The sequence below is a fragment of the Athene cunicularia genome, assembly GCF_003259725.1.
Source record: "Athene cunicularia isolate RWA chromosome 2 unlocalized genomic scaffold, athCun1 chr2_part1, whole genome shotgun sequence".
In the NCBI taxonomy this organism is placed as follows: Eukaryota; Metazoa; Chordata; class Aves; order Strigiformes; family Strigidae; genus Athene; species Athene cunicularia.
The window spans coordinates 76,181,587-76,201,041 of NW_020799095.1; the positions used below are offsets into that span (position 1 = coordinate 76,181,587).

General features: G+C 38.7%; 1 protein-coding gene across 1 annotated transcript in view; it reads left to right on the top strand.

Annotated features, from left to right (window-relative positions):
* Positions 1-1,208: 1,208 nt before the first annotated feature.
* The window catches only part of DAP (death associated protein), a 52,652-nt gene continuing 34,405 nt past the window's right edge, over positions 1,209-19,455 (top strand). Inside the window, exons 1-2 of the mRNA XM_026841389.1 lie at positions 1,209-1,281; positions 3,140-3,236. Coding sequence (XP_026697190.1) covers positions 1,209-1,281; positions 3,140-3,236 — 170 coding nt within the window. The remainder of the gene's footprint in view (positions 1,282-3,139; positions 3,237-19,455) is intronic.

Sequence of the window (19,455 nt, forward strand, 5' to 3'; positions counted from 1 at the left end):
CAAAACAGTCTTGTCTGTCTCTTGGCAGGGGGGGAACATGAGATATAATAACTAAAATCCAAAACTCTACTCTTACCCAGTAGTGGGGCAAACAGACTTGTGCTATTGGAGTGTGCTGGCAGAAGATTCCCTCTTTATTTTGCACTTCAGAGGCTGGTGGCCTCTTGGCCATTGCCACGTGGGGAGCCATTACCAGTCCCCTCCTGCCTTACCACAGGTCTCACCTGACCTTAGCACAGGTCCCACCAGTTGCAGCCTGAGCTGCCTGTTCAGCTTTCTTCCTAGTCCCATCAGGATGTCGTTGTCGCCGTCCTCTTCTGCACACTGATTTCTGGCAGTGTTCTGGAAGGTGGTTTATCAGTTATTTAAATCCTCTCTCTGCTCTGTGCATGATTTACTATAAGGAAATCAAAGCTCTTACTCTTTTAAGAATGACTTTTAAATGGCAAAATCACCGTGGTAAGCATCTGTCAAATTATGTAGCAAATGCTAGACAAGTAAGAAATAGATGAATCCTCCTAAGTCCCAAGAAAATATTGCAAATGGAGTGGGGTTTTTTTAGCTCGGTGGATATAATCATTATTTCTTCTCTCTGTCTAACCCTGAGGTAGTGTAGCTTGGTCGAAACTTGAAAAGGAAGGCGAGTTATGTTGCAAGGGTATTTCTCAAGTTAAATCTCTTGAACTTGGCATGCTGTGTCATGGGTGGCAGAGACGTACATCAGCTATATATGTACAGAGTGCTGATCTAATTGTTTCACTTTTGGTCTCAGAAATCCACATATTACTGCAATTGTTTACTGAATTCTTCTTTTGGTTTCCCAGATCTGCACAGTAACCCTGAATTACTAAAGATTATTCAGTTATGTTCTGATGTGCTTTTAGCTGTCCATACTATGCCTGTGGATATTAGTGCAAAAGATCAGATTATTAAAATTAATAAATTACGGCATTGGTCAGTCGCTGTTATGCCTTTTAATTGTCTGGTTGGTTGTTTTTAACAGGGATTTAACAGAATCCCTGTTAATTCTACATACAGACAAATCTGAATGTGTTAGCTTTATATCTTTGCCAGTGACAAAGAGAAAACAAGTGGGTCTGATGATATACAATAGGAGGGGAGAGAGATTTTAGACCATGTAAATTAGCACTAAATCTTCAGGTATTGTTTTCTGTAGTTTTCTGTTAGATGGTGAAGAACGTGGAAGCATGTGTGAATTGTCCAGAAGCCCTGTTGGTAACCTGGCAGATGTTGCTGTGGAGACAGCACCTTCCACAGAAAGTAATTTGAAAGGGAGCTAATAAGAACTGATTGTGCAATGATGAATTAAATAAAACATACCAATCACTTTGATTAACGGAGATGTTAGAAGAGGACAGCACTTGCCAGAGCTCAGAGTGTTTGCTTTTGCAAACAAACTTAAATTTCTACAGAGTTTGCATCCAGAAAAATGAACAGGAATGTTAATTTTTGTTTCATTTTTGAAACTACATTTCTTTGTAGCTTAACCTTTCTATCTTTTCGTGTTCCACATGAAACATTTCTCATCAATTTAAGGATTGTAAATTTTATGCTGGAAAAATGACACAAAATGGTTAGTGTTTTGGTTGTGGAATTTAATGCACGCTAAGAAGACACAGTTTTGATAGGTTTTAAAAGATATTTCTTTGGGTTTGTCTGTTGATCACCTGTCTTTTAGTTAATGTCCTTTACTGAATCAGAAGTTTGTCTTTCAAATATCGCACAAAGCTTCAAATCTGTTTAAAAAATCCTAAGGTTGAAGAGCTGTCACTTTCTCATAGGGCAGGTCACTTTCTCTTTATTGCTTGCCCTCACCCCGGCTGTAAAATCTATGCACAGAAATGTCCTTTCCATTGCTGTCCTGGTTAAGAACTGAGAACTAAACCTATTTCTAGGTTTCAGGGATTAGCACTCGACTGCTGTGAGGTGTCTTAATCCCTCTGTGGCTAGGCACGGGAGGGCTCTCAGAAGCACAGCCTTCCCTAGCCGCGCTGGCAAGTCGCTTTGGCTCCTTCCCACTGCTCTGGCATCCTGCTTGCTCGGGCTGTGGCATCTCTGCCGAGGCTGTCTGAGAGACTTACTGTGTCGTGGTGATGTGAAACACAAACCCACGTGTCTGTAGGTGGTTTTATTGACTTCTGACCGCTGTAGTGGTTTTCTGATGCTGTTGCTGATGGCAGTGTGACCCATCCAATTAGCTAATGAGTTGCATTGTTTTATCTTGTGCTGTCCTTAAATGTGTATAGCAATGGTTGAAGAAAAAAAAAAAAAAGGTACAATATTAAAACAGAAAGCAGATCAAGAGCGGCCTGCCTGTTGCTCTGCTTGGTAGCAGCAGTGTTAGGCCTGGCTTGGTTCCTATTTTATATTTCGCTTTGGAGAACATAAATGATGAACATAAGTGGCTTTGCTTTCACTTCTTTTGTGTTTCAAAGGGATTCTTTCATGTTTGCATCACTTCTAAAACTAAATCATGACAAGGATTTGAAACGTGGTAGATGCTCATGTTTTGCAACACAAAGCTCTCTTCTAAATGCAAGTTAACTGTCATTCTAAACTTTGATTTTTATTCTAGTGTTTGTAAAGTACTTCTTTGTATAAATACGTATATATATGTGTGTGTGTGTGTATACCTTATATACACACACAAATAAATGTTACAGCGGTAGTTTTTAACTCAAAATGACTGGTAAAGTTCTTCAGCCATTCTTGTTTTATGGGCGTATTTAGCATTCATGTTTGTGGCCTTTTGGGTAGTGTTATGCAAGCCATCGCCTCTGTTTCTTCTTCTGACTGCTGCAAGTTAGTAGGGGTTGGGGGAGGGTTAAAACAGTTGAGTTTTCTAAAATGGTGTTGGAAGCAGGTGGTAAAATGAGCTGCAACTTCTCAGTATGAGCAAAGATGGCATAATGTGAAAGAGAATGGCAGATGCAGTCCTGAAGTAGCTGTTCCTCAGGCTTGCCACTTTTAAACACTTTGGGCCCTTTTTTCAAACTGTGATTACTCTTAAACTGCTCTGCAAAGTATTAGGGCGGGAGGGAGGATCATCTTTACTTACTTAAAGTGTTCTTTACTTACGCTGATTTGACTGATTTGCTGTTTCTAATTTTTATTCCAGTGAAAGCTGGTGGGATGCGGATCGTGCAGAAACACCCACATAATTCTGATGCCAAAGAAGAAAAAGATAAGGATGACCAAGACTGGGAAACCAGCAGGTGAGCACTTTGATTTCACACATGTGCTACAGCAAATTTCTATGACCTTGAACCTTATCACCAGTTTGTTTTCCTTGCAGATAGCAAATCAACTATACAGTAGTTCTTGTATCATAAAAATTGATTTAAAGTGGTACCAAGTTATATGCTCCGTTAAGAGAATTGGGAAATTTGGGAATTTTTACATTTGCTGAGCCTCCTTTAAATGGTCCTGCCCATAAGAGAAGGTTAGAGAAGAAAGTACAGTTAAAGTAAAACATCAGCTTTTCTAAAATCTCTGAACGTTATTTCAGACTGTGCAGAAACAGAGAGGCTAGGCACATTTGGACACAAGCATTAGCCTGGCAAACTGTGTATGATGTGGTCTTGCTGTGTGGTGGTTGATTCCTTCTGCCTTTTGGCCCATACTCCTTTCTCTGTGAGGTATTTGACAATATGGTGCTTTTAAGAAGACAAGTACAAATAAATGCTATGATTATTATCTGCTTTATTTTAGGTGGAAATCTAGTAGTTTTAGTGGTGGAGGATACCAAGGCAGACAGCAGTTACTTAGCAGTTTTAACTAGATTTATCAGGTAACTGCTGTGTAGAAATGAAAGCAGAGAGGTTCAATGGACTGTTGCTGTATTCATACAGAAACCACATGGTTTTCTGCTGCTTTACTTGGCTAGTGGTTTGTCTTTGTAGCCAAGATTATATTTACCTGAAATATTTATATACTAGCTTACTGTTTGTCCTTGCTATTTGCTCAGTGCAAAAGAAAGAGAGCTGTTCTTGTGCTTTGGTAAGTAGACTGACTTATATGATATTTATTTTACATGTAAAACAATGGTAATAAATAAGCATTGTGAAAATGTTGTTATAAATAAGAACAAATGTATTTATTTACTAAATCACAAGTTGAATAGGAAACACGTTTGAGAAGGAAAAAGTAATTTTAATATATTCAAATGAAAGGCAGGAAAAAGAAACTTTATGCCACCTCATTAATCAAGTTGGTCATCTTGTATTTCTATTGTGGCATGTAAGTTAGAACAGAGTCTGTACTGCAGTCAAGATTTGTCCAAACAAAAGTATTGTATCTTGTGGTTCATATCCTTTTATTTAAGGTGTGCTTGTGGTGGATTGATCTTGGGTGGATGCCAGGTGCCCACCAAGCTGCTCTATCACTTCAGCAGGTTGGGAGGCAGGAGAAAATAAGACGGAAGAAACTTGTGGATCAAGATAAAGGCAGTTTAATAAAGCAAAAACAAAGGCTGTGTGCGGAAGCAAAAGAGAGCAAAAGATTTATTCTCTACCTCCCATCGGCAGGCGATGTGCAGCTCTAGAGCTTCAGTATGTGTAGCAGTTGCTCTGAAAGACAAATGTCATAGTAACAAATACTGCCGCGCCCCCCCTCCCCCCCCAGCCCCTTAGCTTTTATTGCTGAACAGAGGTCATATGGTATGGAATATCCCTTTGGTCAGTTTGGCTCAGCTGCCCTGGATATGTCACCCCAGCCTACTGGTGAGGGGGGCAGTGTTGGAGAGACAGGATGCTGTGCCAGTGCTGCTCAGCAGCAGCCAAAACACTGGTATGTTATCAACACCTTTCTAGCTACCAATACACTGCACAGCACTGTAAGGGCTGCTGTGGGGAAAATTAACTCCCATCTCAGCCAGAAGCGGTACAGTGTTATATACCTGCTTATTCTTACATTTCCTTGCCCTGACAACCTTATGGTGACAGAATCTCATTAGGATCCAAATGAGAAGACTTCTTGTGCCTCTTCACAGATCTAAACCCCTGTTACAATATAGCTATCTGCTTTATTCCTTTCTTCAGACAAGATTAGAATTTTCCCCTCTCAGTCAAATACTGTAGGGAAAAGTTTAAATTTCACCTCGATACTCATGGCAGTGTCTGCTTTAGCAGGTGCTGTGGCACGATAGAAGCAGATCTGTGGAGGGAAACAGTTGGTGCCAAGGACTTCATGTCCACACTGGGTATGTTTTGGAGGTTACTTAGTCTGGTTGTCTGGATTGAAGGACCAAGCCCAGCTGGCACGTATTAGGTGTCTTCTTGGACTACATGTTCAGATTAGCGTAATCTGCAGGGAGTCCATGTCAGGTTCCCTGAGACCAGCCCACAAGGCAAAACAAAGCCCAGCCGACAGAATGATCGGAAAGGGGAGTACACTCTGGATTTTAAGATACTAACAAATATGCACTGTATATTAATATTGTAAAGCAGGTCCGTGAGCAATTTACTTGCTTTAAAGGTAGAGGAGAAAGTTTAATGACCTCTAGAGCTACTGTATTAACTAGGGAATAGTTAGTGGTTGCACCTCATAAAGTCCATTCCCTCAGCCATCTGATCAATTTTTTGTCAAAATAGGCACTTAGAGCGCGCTCTTCACTTTGGCTTTCTTGTAGAGGATACGTTATTGGTCTGTATTAGGCACTTGTGCATGTAGTTATTTCAGGCCTGTGTATTAATACAAAATGCATTCATTGGTCTGAACTTTTTATTTTTTTGATTTAATCCTCTTGAGAAAGAAAGCAGTAGGAGGGACAGAAGGAACACAGTTAGATGGGAAGCAGCATGAATTATAAAACAGAAGTTTGTTTACAAGTCTGAGAGAAGTTGTTTTCCTGGTAGAACTAGGAAACTTTTGTGTCTGAGGGAAAGAATTTTATGTGACTGTTGTAGGCTCCTGTGGGAATACTTGTATAGCTCTGGTGGCTGTACAAGCTGTAAATGTGAGCAAGAAGTTACTTAGCCATAGACAGAATAAGCAAACTCCACAAGCCATAGTACATAAACTTCTTCTGTTTGTCAAAATTAAATTACATTTGCAGCATGTCAGCTGCTTTTGCGCTGGGAGGTGCAGTCCCCTGGAGTTTCTGTTCCTCGTGATTCACAGTGCCCTTCTAAAACATCTGGATTTCTGATGCCTGTGGAGGTAGGTTTATCAGGAGATGGGGACAGGTTTGTCAGGAGGGAGAGAAGAGGCCACTAGCATTCTGTTCTGTTTTCTCCAGCACCAATACATACATACTTTTTGGTCTTTGCTAGTTGATATTTTATGTCCCTTTGCTAAGCAGATGCAGTGGTTTTAGCTTTCTACTCTCATGTGTTTAGTCTTTGTCATTTTAAGTAGTATGCTTGATCTGATGCAATCTCTACTCTGTATTACATTCAAAGTCAAAAGAAGCAAACAGCCCTTCAGGCAATTCATAATCAGGTGATATGGGCATTTTACAGTGATGTGAGAGAGAATAGTAAGACAGAGAAATTTGTGTGTGTGTGAAGAGGGAGACTAGGATTGAGTGATTATTTTAATCTCATTGCAGGTTTAGTTGAGGACAGATTAGTGGAATTGGCAGTAAATTGAGGCAGAAGATTTTCAGTTCTCCCAGAGTTCCTTGTGAGCTCCAAGAGCACATGTCCTCCCCATGATGGTACAAATCTAAGCAGCTGCTCAGCAAGAAAGCTTTCAGCTAGAGTTCACAGAAGTATTTGTGGCTTTGGGGACAGCTGGCATTGTTTTTGCAGTGTGCTTGCAGAAAAAAGACATTGGGTCAGTGTTTCTAGTCTTAATGTAAAAAAAAGGTGATATAGGTAAACACCCCTGAAGTAGCTAACTGTGCTGTGATAAAGGTGACTTTAATATTCACTAGGTGTATCTTCTGTAACACTTCTTTTTCTCAGTTGTTCAGCAACTTGCAAACCAGTTACTGTAATATACTCTGCAAAGTATTTTATTCAGTTCTGTTTCCTAAAATAAAATTGTTACGACAACCTACCATTTCATGGTAGGCTGACTTGTTATAATGGTGATTTGTGATCTCTTAAAACAATATGTGGTAAGATGATTTTATACAAATTTAAACTTTTCCTACAATGCAGTTCTCAGCCTTGAGTAGTAATGGAAATATTTTTATATGACTGGTATAAATATAGTTTTACTTAGAGGAATGGCTGGATACTATTATATGGAGAAGACTCAGTGAAAGAAGAGAGGGGTTGCATCATTTCGTTTAGGTGAACTAAAAAAATGTGTGGCATCCAAAGCCAGTGGCACTACTGTGGTCAAGATGTCAGTGGTAGACTTGACTGTGAGGTGAAGTCCTTGGCCCAAATGTTCTTGAAGATAATGGTGATTTTGATCAGCTTGGTTGGAAATAGGCTACTGGCTGGCTGAACTTCTAGTCTGATCTGTTACTGATTTTCTTAATGTTTCTGTAGTTAAGACTTGCTTTGATTTGCTTTTGGATATGGCTGCAATTTTGATTGATTGACAGTCATACTGATTGCTGCCGGAAGGTATTTTTTGTAATGCTAGATGAAGGTGAAACATATCATTAGAAGTAGCATTATGAATAGAAACCATCATTTTTGAGGACTGTATGTTGTCGTAGAAAATATTTGGAATAAGTAGGCTACTTACAGTCCTCGGCTTTATTAGAAGCCCATTAATGCAATATCCTGTTCACTCCTGTGCCAGCATCTGACTCTAGCCATAATAAACACTCCTGAAAGACAGATAATTTGAAGTGAGAGCTGCTTGTTCAGTTTTGCACAAGAGCTTCATTAATAGTCTCTCTGGGACCTCAAGAACAAGAAACTGTAATTAAATATCAGCATCTGAATTTAAAAGAAAAAAAAATTAAAGCAAAAACCTGGTTTATTTTGTTTTCTAACAGGGTAAACTGCAAAGTCTTTCATGTTTAAAGACTCCTCTTTTGTTATATTTTTGAAACAAAGTGGCTAATCACAGTGATTTAATTATCAAATGTCAAGGCAGTAGAGTGATTTCTCAGTATGCATATATAAATTGTATGTGTTTTGTATCTTAAACTTACTTGGAGGTTGTGAATTCAGCATTGTCTGACTTTCCCATTAGCTATATTCACTGGGCAAAAGAAAAATAATTAAAAAAAAAGAGATAATTTAGAATATGGTGACTCAAAAGAAAAATCATGCTAATGAAGCATAAGGGTGTCTGTATGTCAAAAAGCTGGTCTTGTTACTTAATCACATGGTGAGAGAGTTGTCTAAGGCTGCTGTTATGCTTCAGGTATCTCTGTTGCTAGTTAAATCTGAATATGCTAGTTAAGCTGCACCTCCTTTTTTTTCTTTTAGAAGTGCAGTGGAAGTCTCAAAAATTTAGACTGCAAGTATTTACTTTCATTGAAGAGTAGATTTGTTCTTCCTTTCCCTCACTTTGCTCTGTTGCAGCTGACAAGAAATAAGTCACAGGCATTATCCATTTTTCATTTGCCACTGAAGATTCTGTGGTCATTGAAATATATTTAATTTTTGCCTTGTAATGACCCTTGTTATCTTAACTTCTGACAGAATTTTAAAAATACAAAGTAGGTTATACAACTAACCCATTAGGGCATGTTTGTACATTTGTTTATACCCTAAATATGGAAATGCATGAAACTATTTCTACTCCTTGTATTTCACTCTGTTCTGGTTGTTTAGCTGGGGCAGAAATTGTAGAGTCTAAGTCCTGATCCTTTGACTTGGGAATGTGCCCTTCAGCACAGCCAAGACCTGGGAGATGACATCCGGTGTTCAGCTCACTTACACAAGTCCTGTAGGAGATAGTTTGTGTCATGGATGAAGATGTTTCAGTCCAGTTAGTTGTAATGTTGTCTGTTGTAGAGTCAACGGGTGCTTGACAGAGGGGAAATCTTGGGAGTTCCAAGCAAAAAAAACCCCACAACAGTGAGACACTTTACAGCATGTTAAACATGGAAACCAAACCGCCATGAACAGGTAGCATAGTACTTCCATAATGCTCACAGTGAATAGCCTGTTAGTGTTTCTCCCATGTAGTTCAACATAAAGCTGAAAAAAAGGCACCTTCGCCTGTGTTCATGCATCTATAAAACCAAAATATTGGAAAAAGCAAGCAGGCATTGACTCAGCATGTGAATATTTACAGTTAAAAGAGACAGGTCAGGACAGATATGCTGCTACATCATCTGCTTAAGTTTTTGGAGAGGAAATACACAACTTTGGTGTGGGGAGGATTCCACTTCAGTGTTGGCTTAAAAGGTCCCTTGGGCTACTGTGTTAGTGGAGGCAGCTCTGAAAGAGTGAACTGATACTGTGTACGAGCATCCATCATCAACATCCAGATCCTCCTATTTGACAGAATTCACATTTCTTCAACCACCTTCCTTACTACTTCTTTTTTCCCTTCTCTTTCCAGCCTGATTCTGTTACCTCTGTGAGCCGATGGGGCTTTACACAAAGATTATGTTCACAGACTATATATTACCATTTCATGCTTGACAATATAAAACCTGAAATGATTAAATGTATGAATATAGTGGATATGACTCTTGAAGGTTTTAATCATGTCTTTGGCCTTTAAGCTCTCATTACTCACATGTGGAGTTTTGGAGGCAGTTGGCCTTAGAGGATGAATGTCTGGGGGTGATCCCATGCTTGCAGTTTCTGGGAAAGATGCAAACTACATCAAACGTTGGGTATTGTGAGAGTTTAGTGTGACTGTAGCTTTTTTTTTGCTTCATTAAATGTTCCAAAGGCTAAAAGGCAGTTCTGCTGGCAAAAGAGCTGTAAAAAATTTGCAACTACAATTTTGTGGTATTATTAAGCAGAACAGAGAACATAGTGCAGTGAGGGAACTAACTTCCTACCTTCTCTAAAACATCTTTATTTTCCAGAAAGGTTCTGTGCTTAGGGCTTTTTTTTTTTTTTTTTAATTTCTCCTTCCTCCCTCTTATCTTTATTTTGGACTTAAGATATTCCCTTAACTGTGAATTTCTTAATAGCATCACACTCTTCTCCTTTACATAAGTGATATTGCCTTCAATACATTTTCCCACCTCATTATTCATCTTCATGTCTTAAACTTTTGCATAGTTTTTTACGATTAGCAGATGCTCGTCTACTAAAGTTTATATATGTATAATTTGTTTAATTATAAAAATAAAAACCAGTGTTAGCAATTTTCATGTGATTTTTCAGGACAATACCTTTTGCAGATGACTGCTTACTTGGAGAAGTAGCAAAGTAACTGCTATGACCTGTGTTGAACCGTATCAAATGCATATATGGTTATAGATTTAACTATAAGTACAGAGAATAGAATATGGAATACTGATTTTTAAATGCAGAACTACTGTAAGGCAAGAAGGGAGGCTGTGAATATCTCCATTTAAGAAATGAAAATATCTGTGAACGTAGGGAATGGAGAAAAAGCTAGACAAGATTATGAATGAAGAATTCTCATACAGGAAGATGTGAGTCTTCTGAAAGACTGTTTCATCCTTCCAGTATTTCTTGATGAAAGTTGATAAATCCATAGTGTAAGTGCTAGTTATGACATTATATGGATAGCTCTTCTCATATTCTTGAAGTACTCTGTGCATGTGTGAAAGAACTAAAAATGATCTGATATTTCCCCCTCTCAAAGTGAATAGAAGATATGCGATCCAGCTCAGCAAGAGCCAGGTTCAGTCCCAAAGAAACATATGCTATCTTATGAAATAAGCTGGAAAGCTGAGTTGAATTGTCAGCCAAGCTGGTGTAAGAAAAAGATTTTAAAAGAATGAAAGTCTGTAATTTGTATTCTGTGTGATGAGGAAAGTAGGAAAAGCTTAGTCACATGTGAGAGGAAAACGGATGGGAAGTAGTATCTTGTGAGTGGCACGGCTTAGCATGGCGTTCCATGTCTGTACGGAAAAGTAAAGTATCTTAAGCTAATAGCTCAAGTGGTGATATTTTGCTTAGTGCTTTTCACTTGATATCTCTTTGAATGTGGGAATGCATTAGATGAAGGTAATCATGCCAGTTTGAAGGCACAGACAGTGCTGAAACAGGTATTACCTGGGCATTATAAAGCACAAAAATTTCCAAACCCAAAACTATAATCAAATCCTTTTTATTATACTAACTAAACCCAAATCTCTAATATTAAAGTGTGCAGCAACACTGAGAGCATTTCTAAATCTAAAGGTATGAATTTCTACTAGAAAAAGCTGCCAGAGGACCAGATGCTACCCATTTATTTAGAATCAAAAACCTATGTTTGAAGTGAAGTCACCATGAGCTGAAAATGAGTAGGAGGTGTGTGAGATTGACACCATGTTTGCCAAGGAGGGGGATCTAGTTTTTTCAAGTAGCACCTTCCTCTCCCTTAAGTTTCTTCTTCCTCAGCTGCATCAGGCACTGAACTTTGAAGCAGTTCAATATTAAAATAAAATTAGAATTACAATTTGCTAACTGTCAGTGGACCAAACAGGAGGGAATTTCACTTGGCTGCTCCCAGAACACTGGTACTAGAAGCAGGAGATACATGGGAGATAATTGAAGACAAGACTGAAAACATTTGTTGTATTATTATCAGAGTTTTATTTAGCCTGCAGTAGCAGTTGATAGAGCTGTTCATTGCAGCATGTTACTTGATGGGCAGGTGTTGGCTGCAGTAAGCTTGCTGCCTTCTGATTTTACTGTAAGATTTCAGTGACTGCATCTTGGTCACAGTCGTCATGTTAAAGAAATGGCAATTAGTAAAAAATACTTAAGCAGCATTCACACAAATCTTAGTTCTGATGAGTTTCACTTTCTCTGGGACTCATTCCTTAGAATAGATACAAGATGATGAGCCTGGGGCTGTTAATGCGTTCAGAGAGCTGGTTTTGTTCCTCCATGATACAACCAAAGTGGCTCATTCTTATCCCTAATGATCTTGAAATGTAACTTATTTTTTTTCTTTCAGATTGTTAGAGCCACAGTTAAATACTAGGCTAGCTCTCAATTACAGAGAGAGTCATGGCATGCTGCGCTACAGAATCGGACAGTCCTAGAGTTCCCGCGTGTCTGGCTTCACCCGTGTCTCTTGCAGCAGGTGGACTCTGCCCTCCCCAATTCCTGGGGTATTAATTCAGCCTGAGCCCCTGTTACTTCCCTTAGGATTCTCACTGGGGTGGGGTAGCACTAAGCTTGCCGATGATGATATGTTGAGGGGCTGACTGGGTTTGGTGTTGTCTCAAATTACAGTTTCACTCTAGGAAAATGACAAATACAGAGGACTGTATTTAAGACAGGTGCTTGTTGGGGGGTTTTGTTTGTACTTTGCATTGCTGAGAGTTTGTTATTGCTTCCCAAAGCCTGCTTTAAAGCCTTCTTTTTGACTTAAAAATAAATAACCAAATGCAGAGCTCCAGGTATTACAGTGGAAGAGCTAGGCTTTTTTTTGCTATACTAGCCTAAGTTGTAGTGTCTCTTTTCAGAGTATTTTGAACTACTGAAAATCTTCAAAATAATTCAGTGAGGAAAATCTCATTACTGAGTGTGTGGATCCTTGTACACCTTAAATGTTGATAATGAGCTTGATTGTCCTGCGGTCCTGACGGTCAGTCTCCTGAAACTGTAACCTCACATTAGTGTTTAGAACATGTACTAGTAAAGTGTGTTTGCTGTTTGGTGGTTGTTAGAATGATCAAGAGTACTTTGCATTACTTGTGAAAGCTGCTGTTGCTATTTTTTTTTAAATCCTTTATTTTTGCATGCAACATATTTGCTAATATGTACCATGTTATTGTTGCTAATAAGCAACTTACTTGCATGAAATGTATTAGACTTTGTGAGGCACTGATGAATTAACTGACCAGTTAATGCACAACCCCATTTGGCTTGTTTGTTAAAATGCTGCCTTTGTGTTGGAGGTGGCGGAATGAAATTGCAGTGAACTAAACTGGATATTTTTATACTTCTGTGATTCTTCATTTATTTCTGGGATCATGCTAACTTGTGATTCTAGAGGAAAAGTGTTTGTAGCCATGTGTATGCTGTTTTATATCAACAGTGACACTAATAACATTACCACAAATTCTTCCACATACTGCTCTTTAGAAGGCTTTTGACTAAATGAAATTTAGCATTCTTATTTATTGCTTTGAAAATTGCTGTAGAATTTCTTTCCTGTTTTCAGACATTACATTATTCTTTCTGCTGGTGTGTTTGAAAGATTTTATTCTTGTTCCAGTTTACAATGGGGGAAAAAAATGCCAGAGCCTCAAAACATTCTAAGGAGTAGAGTTCATGTTCTGCTGTTTTCTCCTAACATAGGCCTTCTGGCTGCTGCCATTGGTTGTTCTGGTTCCTTCCCTGTATTGGGATGGTTTGGATGACCTCTAGATGGCTTTGAAGCTAATACTGCATTTTTCCTTCGTAACTTAAAAGCAACCACAATTGCAGAAAACTTGCAGTCCTGCTGATAATGTATTATTTATTCCTGCCGCTGTCCTTTGGAGGATCTCCCTTTATAACTCCTTGTTTCTCAGTCTTCGTGTTCTTACTTTGTGCTGTCTTACCCTTGAAATTATTTCTGTATTAGTGATTGCAAATTGTCGCCTTCCTATTGTATTTTCCTAAAATCACCTTTTCTGATAAGAGTTCTAATGTTGAGAGACCTCTGTATGTGTGTTTCTCCTCCTGCAGAGCTGACTAACAGCTTAGCTGGTCTGGTGGATTAGAACTTGGATCTTTCATATTGTCTATGTCAGACTGAGAAATAAATAGAAATGGTGTTTAGGAGCTGCGTAGCTCTAATGGAAAGAGACAGCAATAGTCATATATGTTCTAGAGCAGTGATGTGTCATTTTTGTGTTTGGCTGTTCCAGTCTCTGATCCCCAAGATGTCTCCTGCTGTATCCCATGGTAACTCAGTTTAATGAGGGGGTCTTGCTGACATTTTTTTTTAAACTGTGCATTCCAAATAGGCTAGAAGATTGGGGGGTTATGCTTTAATTCTTTCAAGTTTTAATACTTTTACTGGGAAAAGAAAATTTTCCAAGGTAATGCACAGTTTTCCCCCGCCAATAGGAGAAGGAAAGGGAAGATAACTGCTTGCAGTTAATGCACCAGATTCTGTCTTCCTCTCCAGCTTTTTAAAAAATTGATGTAGCTTTATTAGCTAATGGCTTTAAGATGCTGTATAGTCCTTACTTCTCCCTGCCTGTTGCCATGTATTCTAAAACAATAAAGAACTATTAATACAATAAAGGGGGTGTTATAACACTGTTGTAGTCTTTTCCTTCCTCTTCTGTCTTAAAGAATATGAAGGGCTATGTAGGGCCAGCATGAAGCTCTGTCTGTCCTCGCCTGCCTGTGCCGCACTCCACAGTGGATGGTACTTTGGGACAGTGTATGAGAAGGGCTGGTGTAGACTGAGCCCGATGAAACTCTCCCAGCATCTAGCAACCTAAATTACTGCTTAAAAACTTGCTAATCGTATTAAATTACTGCCATTAGACCTAGTTCCTATTTCTCTAGCCCTCTTTTGAGCATATGTACATTTCTAACCTTGATAATCATCTTCCTGTGGAGGTAGCACCACACTCTCAGTAGTGTATGCTGTAGAAAGTGTTTTCTTTTTGCTTGCCTGGTAACTTTTTCCTGTCTTAAGCTCTCCAAGTCTTAAGTACTAAGAAATAGTACTGTAATAGTACTGTAAACAAATAACTGTATTTGTTTTACCTTCTCCTCTCTACTGTATGTTATTCCTCGAGTTCTCTTTTATCTTTTTGTTTGTTATTGTGGTGGAATAACTAGAATTGCGAAGTGGAGAGTAAAAGCATACTGCAGACTTACACAGTGGCAGTGTTTCATTTTTCTGCTTCTTTTCCTTCTCTTAATTGTTCTTGTGTTTCAGTTGTCTTCTTATCTGCCTTTAGGGTATTAAGCTGCTGATTTCAAAAATCTTTTCACAGTGATTCCAACATTTGTTTTTGAGTTGTAATAACCGTTCTAGAGACCATCATTATGTATGTACAGTTATGATTGTTTTTCCCAGTGTATATATTCTGCATTTATCAAGGTGCCATCTTTCACTTTATTGTTCCATCATTCCTCTGAGATCCCTTGTAACTGTATACATTCAGGGTTTTTTTTCATCCTGAATAATTCACTAACATTAGCATATATTGTCATATTGCTATTTAGACCTCTTTTCAAGATTCTTGCAGGATCTCCCTGTTAACTTGCATGATTATGATATTTGATTTATTCCTATGCTTTATTTACAGTTTCTGATCCTTGAGAGTGTCTCCTCCATATCTCATGGTAACTCAGCTTATTTAATAAGGAGCCTTTGGGGTTTTTTTGAATTCTGCACATATGAAATAGGCTGAAGATTTTTTCTGCACTTGGTCATTCATTCAGATTTTAATACCAGTTGCATCAAATATTAGCCAACATATCTAGCCTCTATTTTGGGGTAAATTTACAGTAATTTACCTTGAAAACCCACGCATTTTATCTAGAAAATCCTGAGCTAAAGTCTTCTAACACTATTACACTCGCTAGGTGGCATGCAAAAATAGGCAAACAAAGGAATAAAATAATAAATTCATACATTAAATCTAATTCAGGATTCACATTGCTGAAACAACTCTTTATTTACTTGGTTTTAAAATTTCCTTTTCTAAGTTATTTCTTTGTATATATTTAAGAGAGAAACCTTGGCAATTAAATAGCTTCTGTGAGATAAGTGGCATTCATTTGTTTTTATTTGAACTTAATTACTGCAAAATGTCATGAAAAAGATCATCATCAAATGGGACAAAGTGTCTGTACAATGAACCTAACAGCAAAATTTCTATCAGAAATCATCTCAGATTTTCACAGTCTTTATAATGATGTTTGCTAACATTGGAGTTGAATCTTCACAATTTGTGCTTAGTCTGCCATAATTTCAGCAGGTGTTTACTGATAGGAGATTCCATAGCCCATCTCACCTTTTGGTAAAGAAGGCAGTGTTGGGCCAAGCTTCTGAGCAAATATTCATGCTTTAGGATTTGAATGAATAAACAAAAGTTATGTTTATGGATCTAGTAGACATGTCTTCATATATACAAACAGTGAAAACATTGATTGTTGTCAGTGACCTTAACAAGGAAGTAAATAGTGAAATCTGCAAGTCTGCAGGTGATACAGAGCTGTTTTGCTTAGTTAAATACCCTATCAGTGGATGAGGAACTCAGGAAGGATGTCACTAAACTCTGCAGGAAGTAGTTTTGAATTACAAAACCCACTGGAAAATTAATGCAAAACAGTTTGAGGGCTACTAAATACAAGGATACAGCCTCTGATTTGGGAGGTTCCTGAGCAGCAGAGTTCTGGAGAGTGCTCTCAGGAGCGCTCTTTTCATGCTCTGTCCTCATCTCCTGCCCCATGTGTTTGCTGTTCCCTGCTGAGAGTCAGCAAGGTGAATGTGTGACCTAACACTTTACAGCTAATTGTCGACTGACTTAACATTTAAGATCAGTTGCCATTTCAATAGAGACGTGTGTGTTGGGAGGAAGCGGTGATCTCATGAAAGATTTACGTATTGCAACTGAGTAAGAGAGGTATTTGGGAATTTGGTTTCTCAGTGGCTGTGGTGGCGTTAGTTGACTACAGAGGCAGTCCAGTAGTACTGCTGCAGTAGTTTGCAGAACATTTGTGGTAGATTTTTAGGGATCTGAAAAATTGGAAGCTTGCATCAGAGCACCTTCTAGGAGGGCATTTAAAAATTGAATGCTAAATTATGCTAACAAATTGCTGCTTTTCTTAACCCTGTTGTAAGTAAGCATAAGTAGGCTAGACTCTCAGCTGAGGTCTACAGGCCTGCCTCCGTAGCCTTAGATGAGGATCTTGTCTCTGTATCCTACACCTATTTAGTCTGTAGCATATCTGCAGGCTCTATAGCAAATTCAGGGAACAACTCAAAAGCTGTGTTATTCTTTGGATTCACCACTGTGACATATGATATTATTACTACCTTTAATCTTGCAAGATTCCCTAGGCAAAAAAGGGCTAGAGAAAATGTAAATCTAATTGCTCAGACATAACCCTGATACTGTTTACAGTACCTCAGGAAATATCTCCTGGCTACATTCTGAGAATTGGTCCAGGGCAGTAATTCAAGACATACATATAAGTTTGTTCTGATTTTCTTTTTAATATTTGACTGTCAAAGAATGTTTCCAGGAGTTCAGTTTTGACATAGCAGTGTATGAATTTGCACCTTAACACTCGTAGGGTTTGCTTGGATTTGTATCCATTGTTTTAAATCTGCGGCATAAAGGGGATATGATTAATTCTTTCCTTGTTTCTTCAGAGTAGAGTCATGGGCATAAATATAGACTGAGCTTTTCTAGCAGATACAAGAAAAGAATGAAAAGCAAAGAGAGAACAGCCTTGATTTATACATTTTTCAGTTTGATTTCCTCTTTCTTAAGATGAAGGGAGATAAGAGTTGCAGTGTTAGTTGATGATTCATCATCTGCCAAAATCAGTTTGACTAAAAGGGGGAAAAAAAAATAAAACACACCAAAAAAACATGTTTTAGCTTTCGAAATATGAAAAAGGAAGGAAATGTAAGAGTTGTCTGAAAAAAGAATTTTACCACAAACTTGGCAGGGATTTTATGGAGAAATGTCTGTGTTTTTCCAGTTCAAAATTGCGAAAACAACCTGGTAAATATGGATGAAAAATTTAAGTTCCATGTTAGTCTAACTAGCATAGTCTCTGCAAATAAATTCTTGTGAGACTAGTCAATCTTTGGATAGATGTCAAGACAGGGATAGTTTTGATCTAAAAGTTTAATTTGGTTCTGTACATCCATCACTTTCACTTCCCTAAAGTAAACTGTTGGAAGAGATGAAATACTGGTATATGGGAAAAAGCCTGAAAAATCTTTATGCAGAGTAGAGTTGCTTTAGTTCAGTGTGTAGTACTTGATGTTCATGACTTTTCGTATTCAGTAATGAGCTTCTCTTTTCCCCCTCTGCACTCCTGGTGTGATAATTTTCATTTAGGATACAAGTGTGTGGTCCATCTGCTGCTAGGCATCTTGAAGTAATTAGGAAGTGATGTTGTTTTGGAGACAGTGTCCTGGAAGAGTTCACACTGGTAGAAGTAGTATTGGCAGTGTAAATATTGACTTCTTTGGTTTGTGCTTATCAGCTGGTAATTACAAACAATCCTGAAATGATCAGAACTGATGTCTGTCACGTGCCCACACAGTAGTTGGGACCAGAGACACTTTCTCAATGGTATTAAAAAGTAAATCTATTTAAGGTAGAATAACAGCAGCATTTCCTGAGTCAAGAAGAGTCTTTGAAAAACATGCAGCCCCTTGTGTCCTTGTATTTAGTAGCACTCAACAAGCTATTTTCCATGAATTTTCCAGCACCTTTTGTAACCCAAACCTTCTTTTTACAGAGTTCAGTGATGTCCTTCTGGAGTTCCTCACTACTGGTAGGGCATTTAACTAAGGGAGTGTCAGCAAGGCTGGTGAGCACTGAGGGTCGGTGCTTGGGTTGTGAGTGGTACTGTGTTCTGGGAAGATGATCACAACCACCCAGCTCAAAGTACAAACCCATTCTGAAGCTGTCAGGTAGGTCTGACCCCAGGAAGGACCTGTCTTCTCGCTTCAGTCCTCGCACCACCCTGGTTAAGAGCTCTCCACTATAAGGGCGCATGATAAGCGAGAACCTCCATTATTTTGGTTTTCCAAATCTTCCTTAGTCTTAACCAATCCAGGAGCTGATGGCTATGGGAGGAAGAGGCAAAACTGATGTCTACTATTGCAGCATAAAGGTAAGCCTGACAGAGTAGTGAGCCTAATTTTTGTTAATCCATATGGGAATTCACTTTTTTATATAACAGTAGGTTTTCAGGGAGAAAATTACTCTGATTATTCTCTGAAATCAATTGTCTTAAGGAGGCATGTTGTCAAAAGCAAGAGGTTTTTTGGGCTGTCCGTAAACCAGGAACTAGCTATGGTAATGAAAGCCTTTGTAGGGAATCCAACAATTTCTTTAGTCAGAAAATACTAGTGGCACATTTATGCTGGCCATACTCTCTTCAGGTGGATGATACTGCAAGTGAAGTAGCAGGTATGGCAGGAGCAGCTGCTAGAGAAAATGCCCAGCCCCACAGCACCCCAGCAGGGATGGGTGGTCTCCAAGGCAGCTGCCATCACCAGAGCAGGCAAGGCAGTGAGCCAGTGCTAGAGCCTGTCTGGGGAGGGCTGGGATGGCCAGGGGCAGGATACACCAGTGATAAAATAACATTAAAGAGTAGTTTTAAAACACAAAAGTCAAGCCATTTTTGCCTCCTAAGGTACCTTAGCACTTTAGTGAAACAGGTTGGTCAAAAGAACTGGTATCTTATACTGGTGCTTTCAAAATGCATTTGAAGC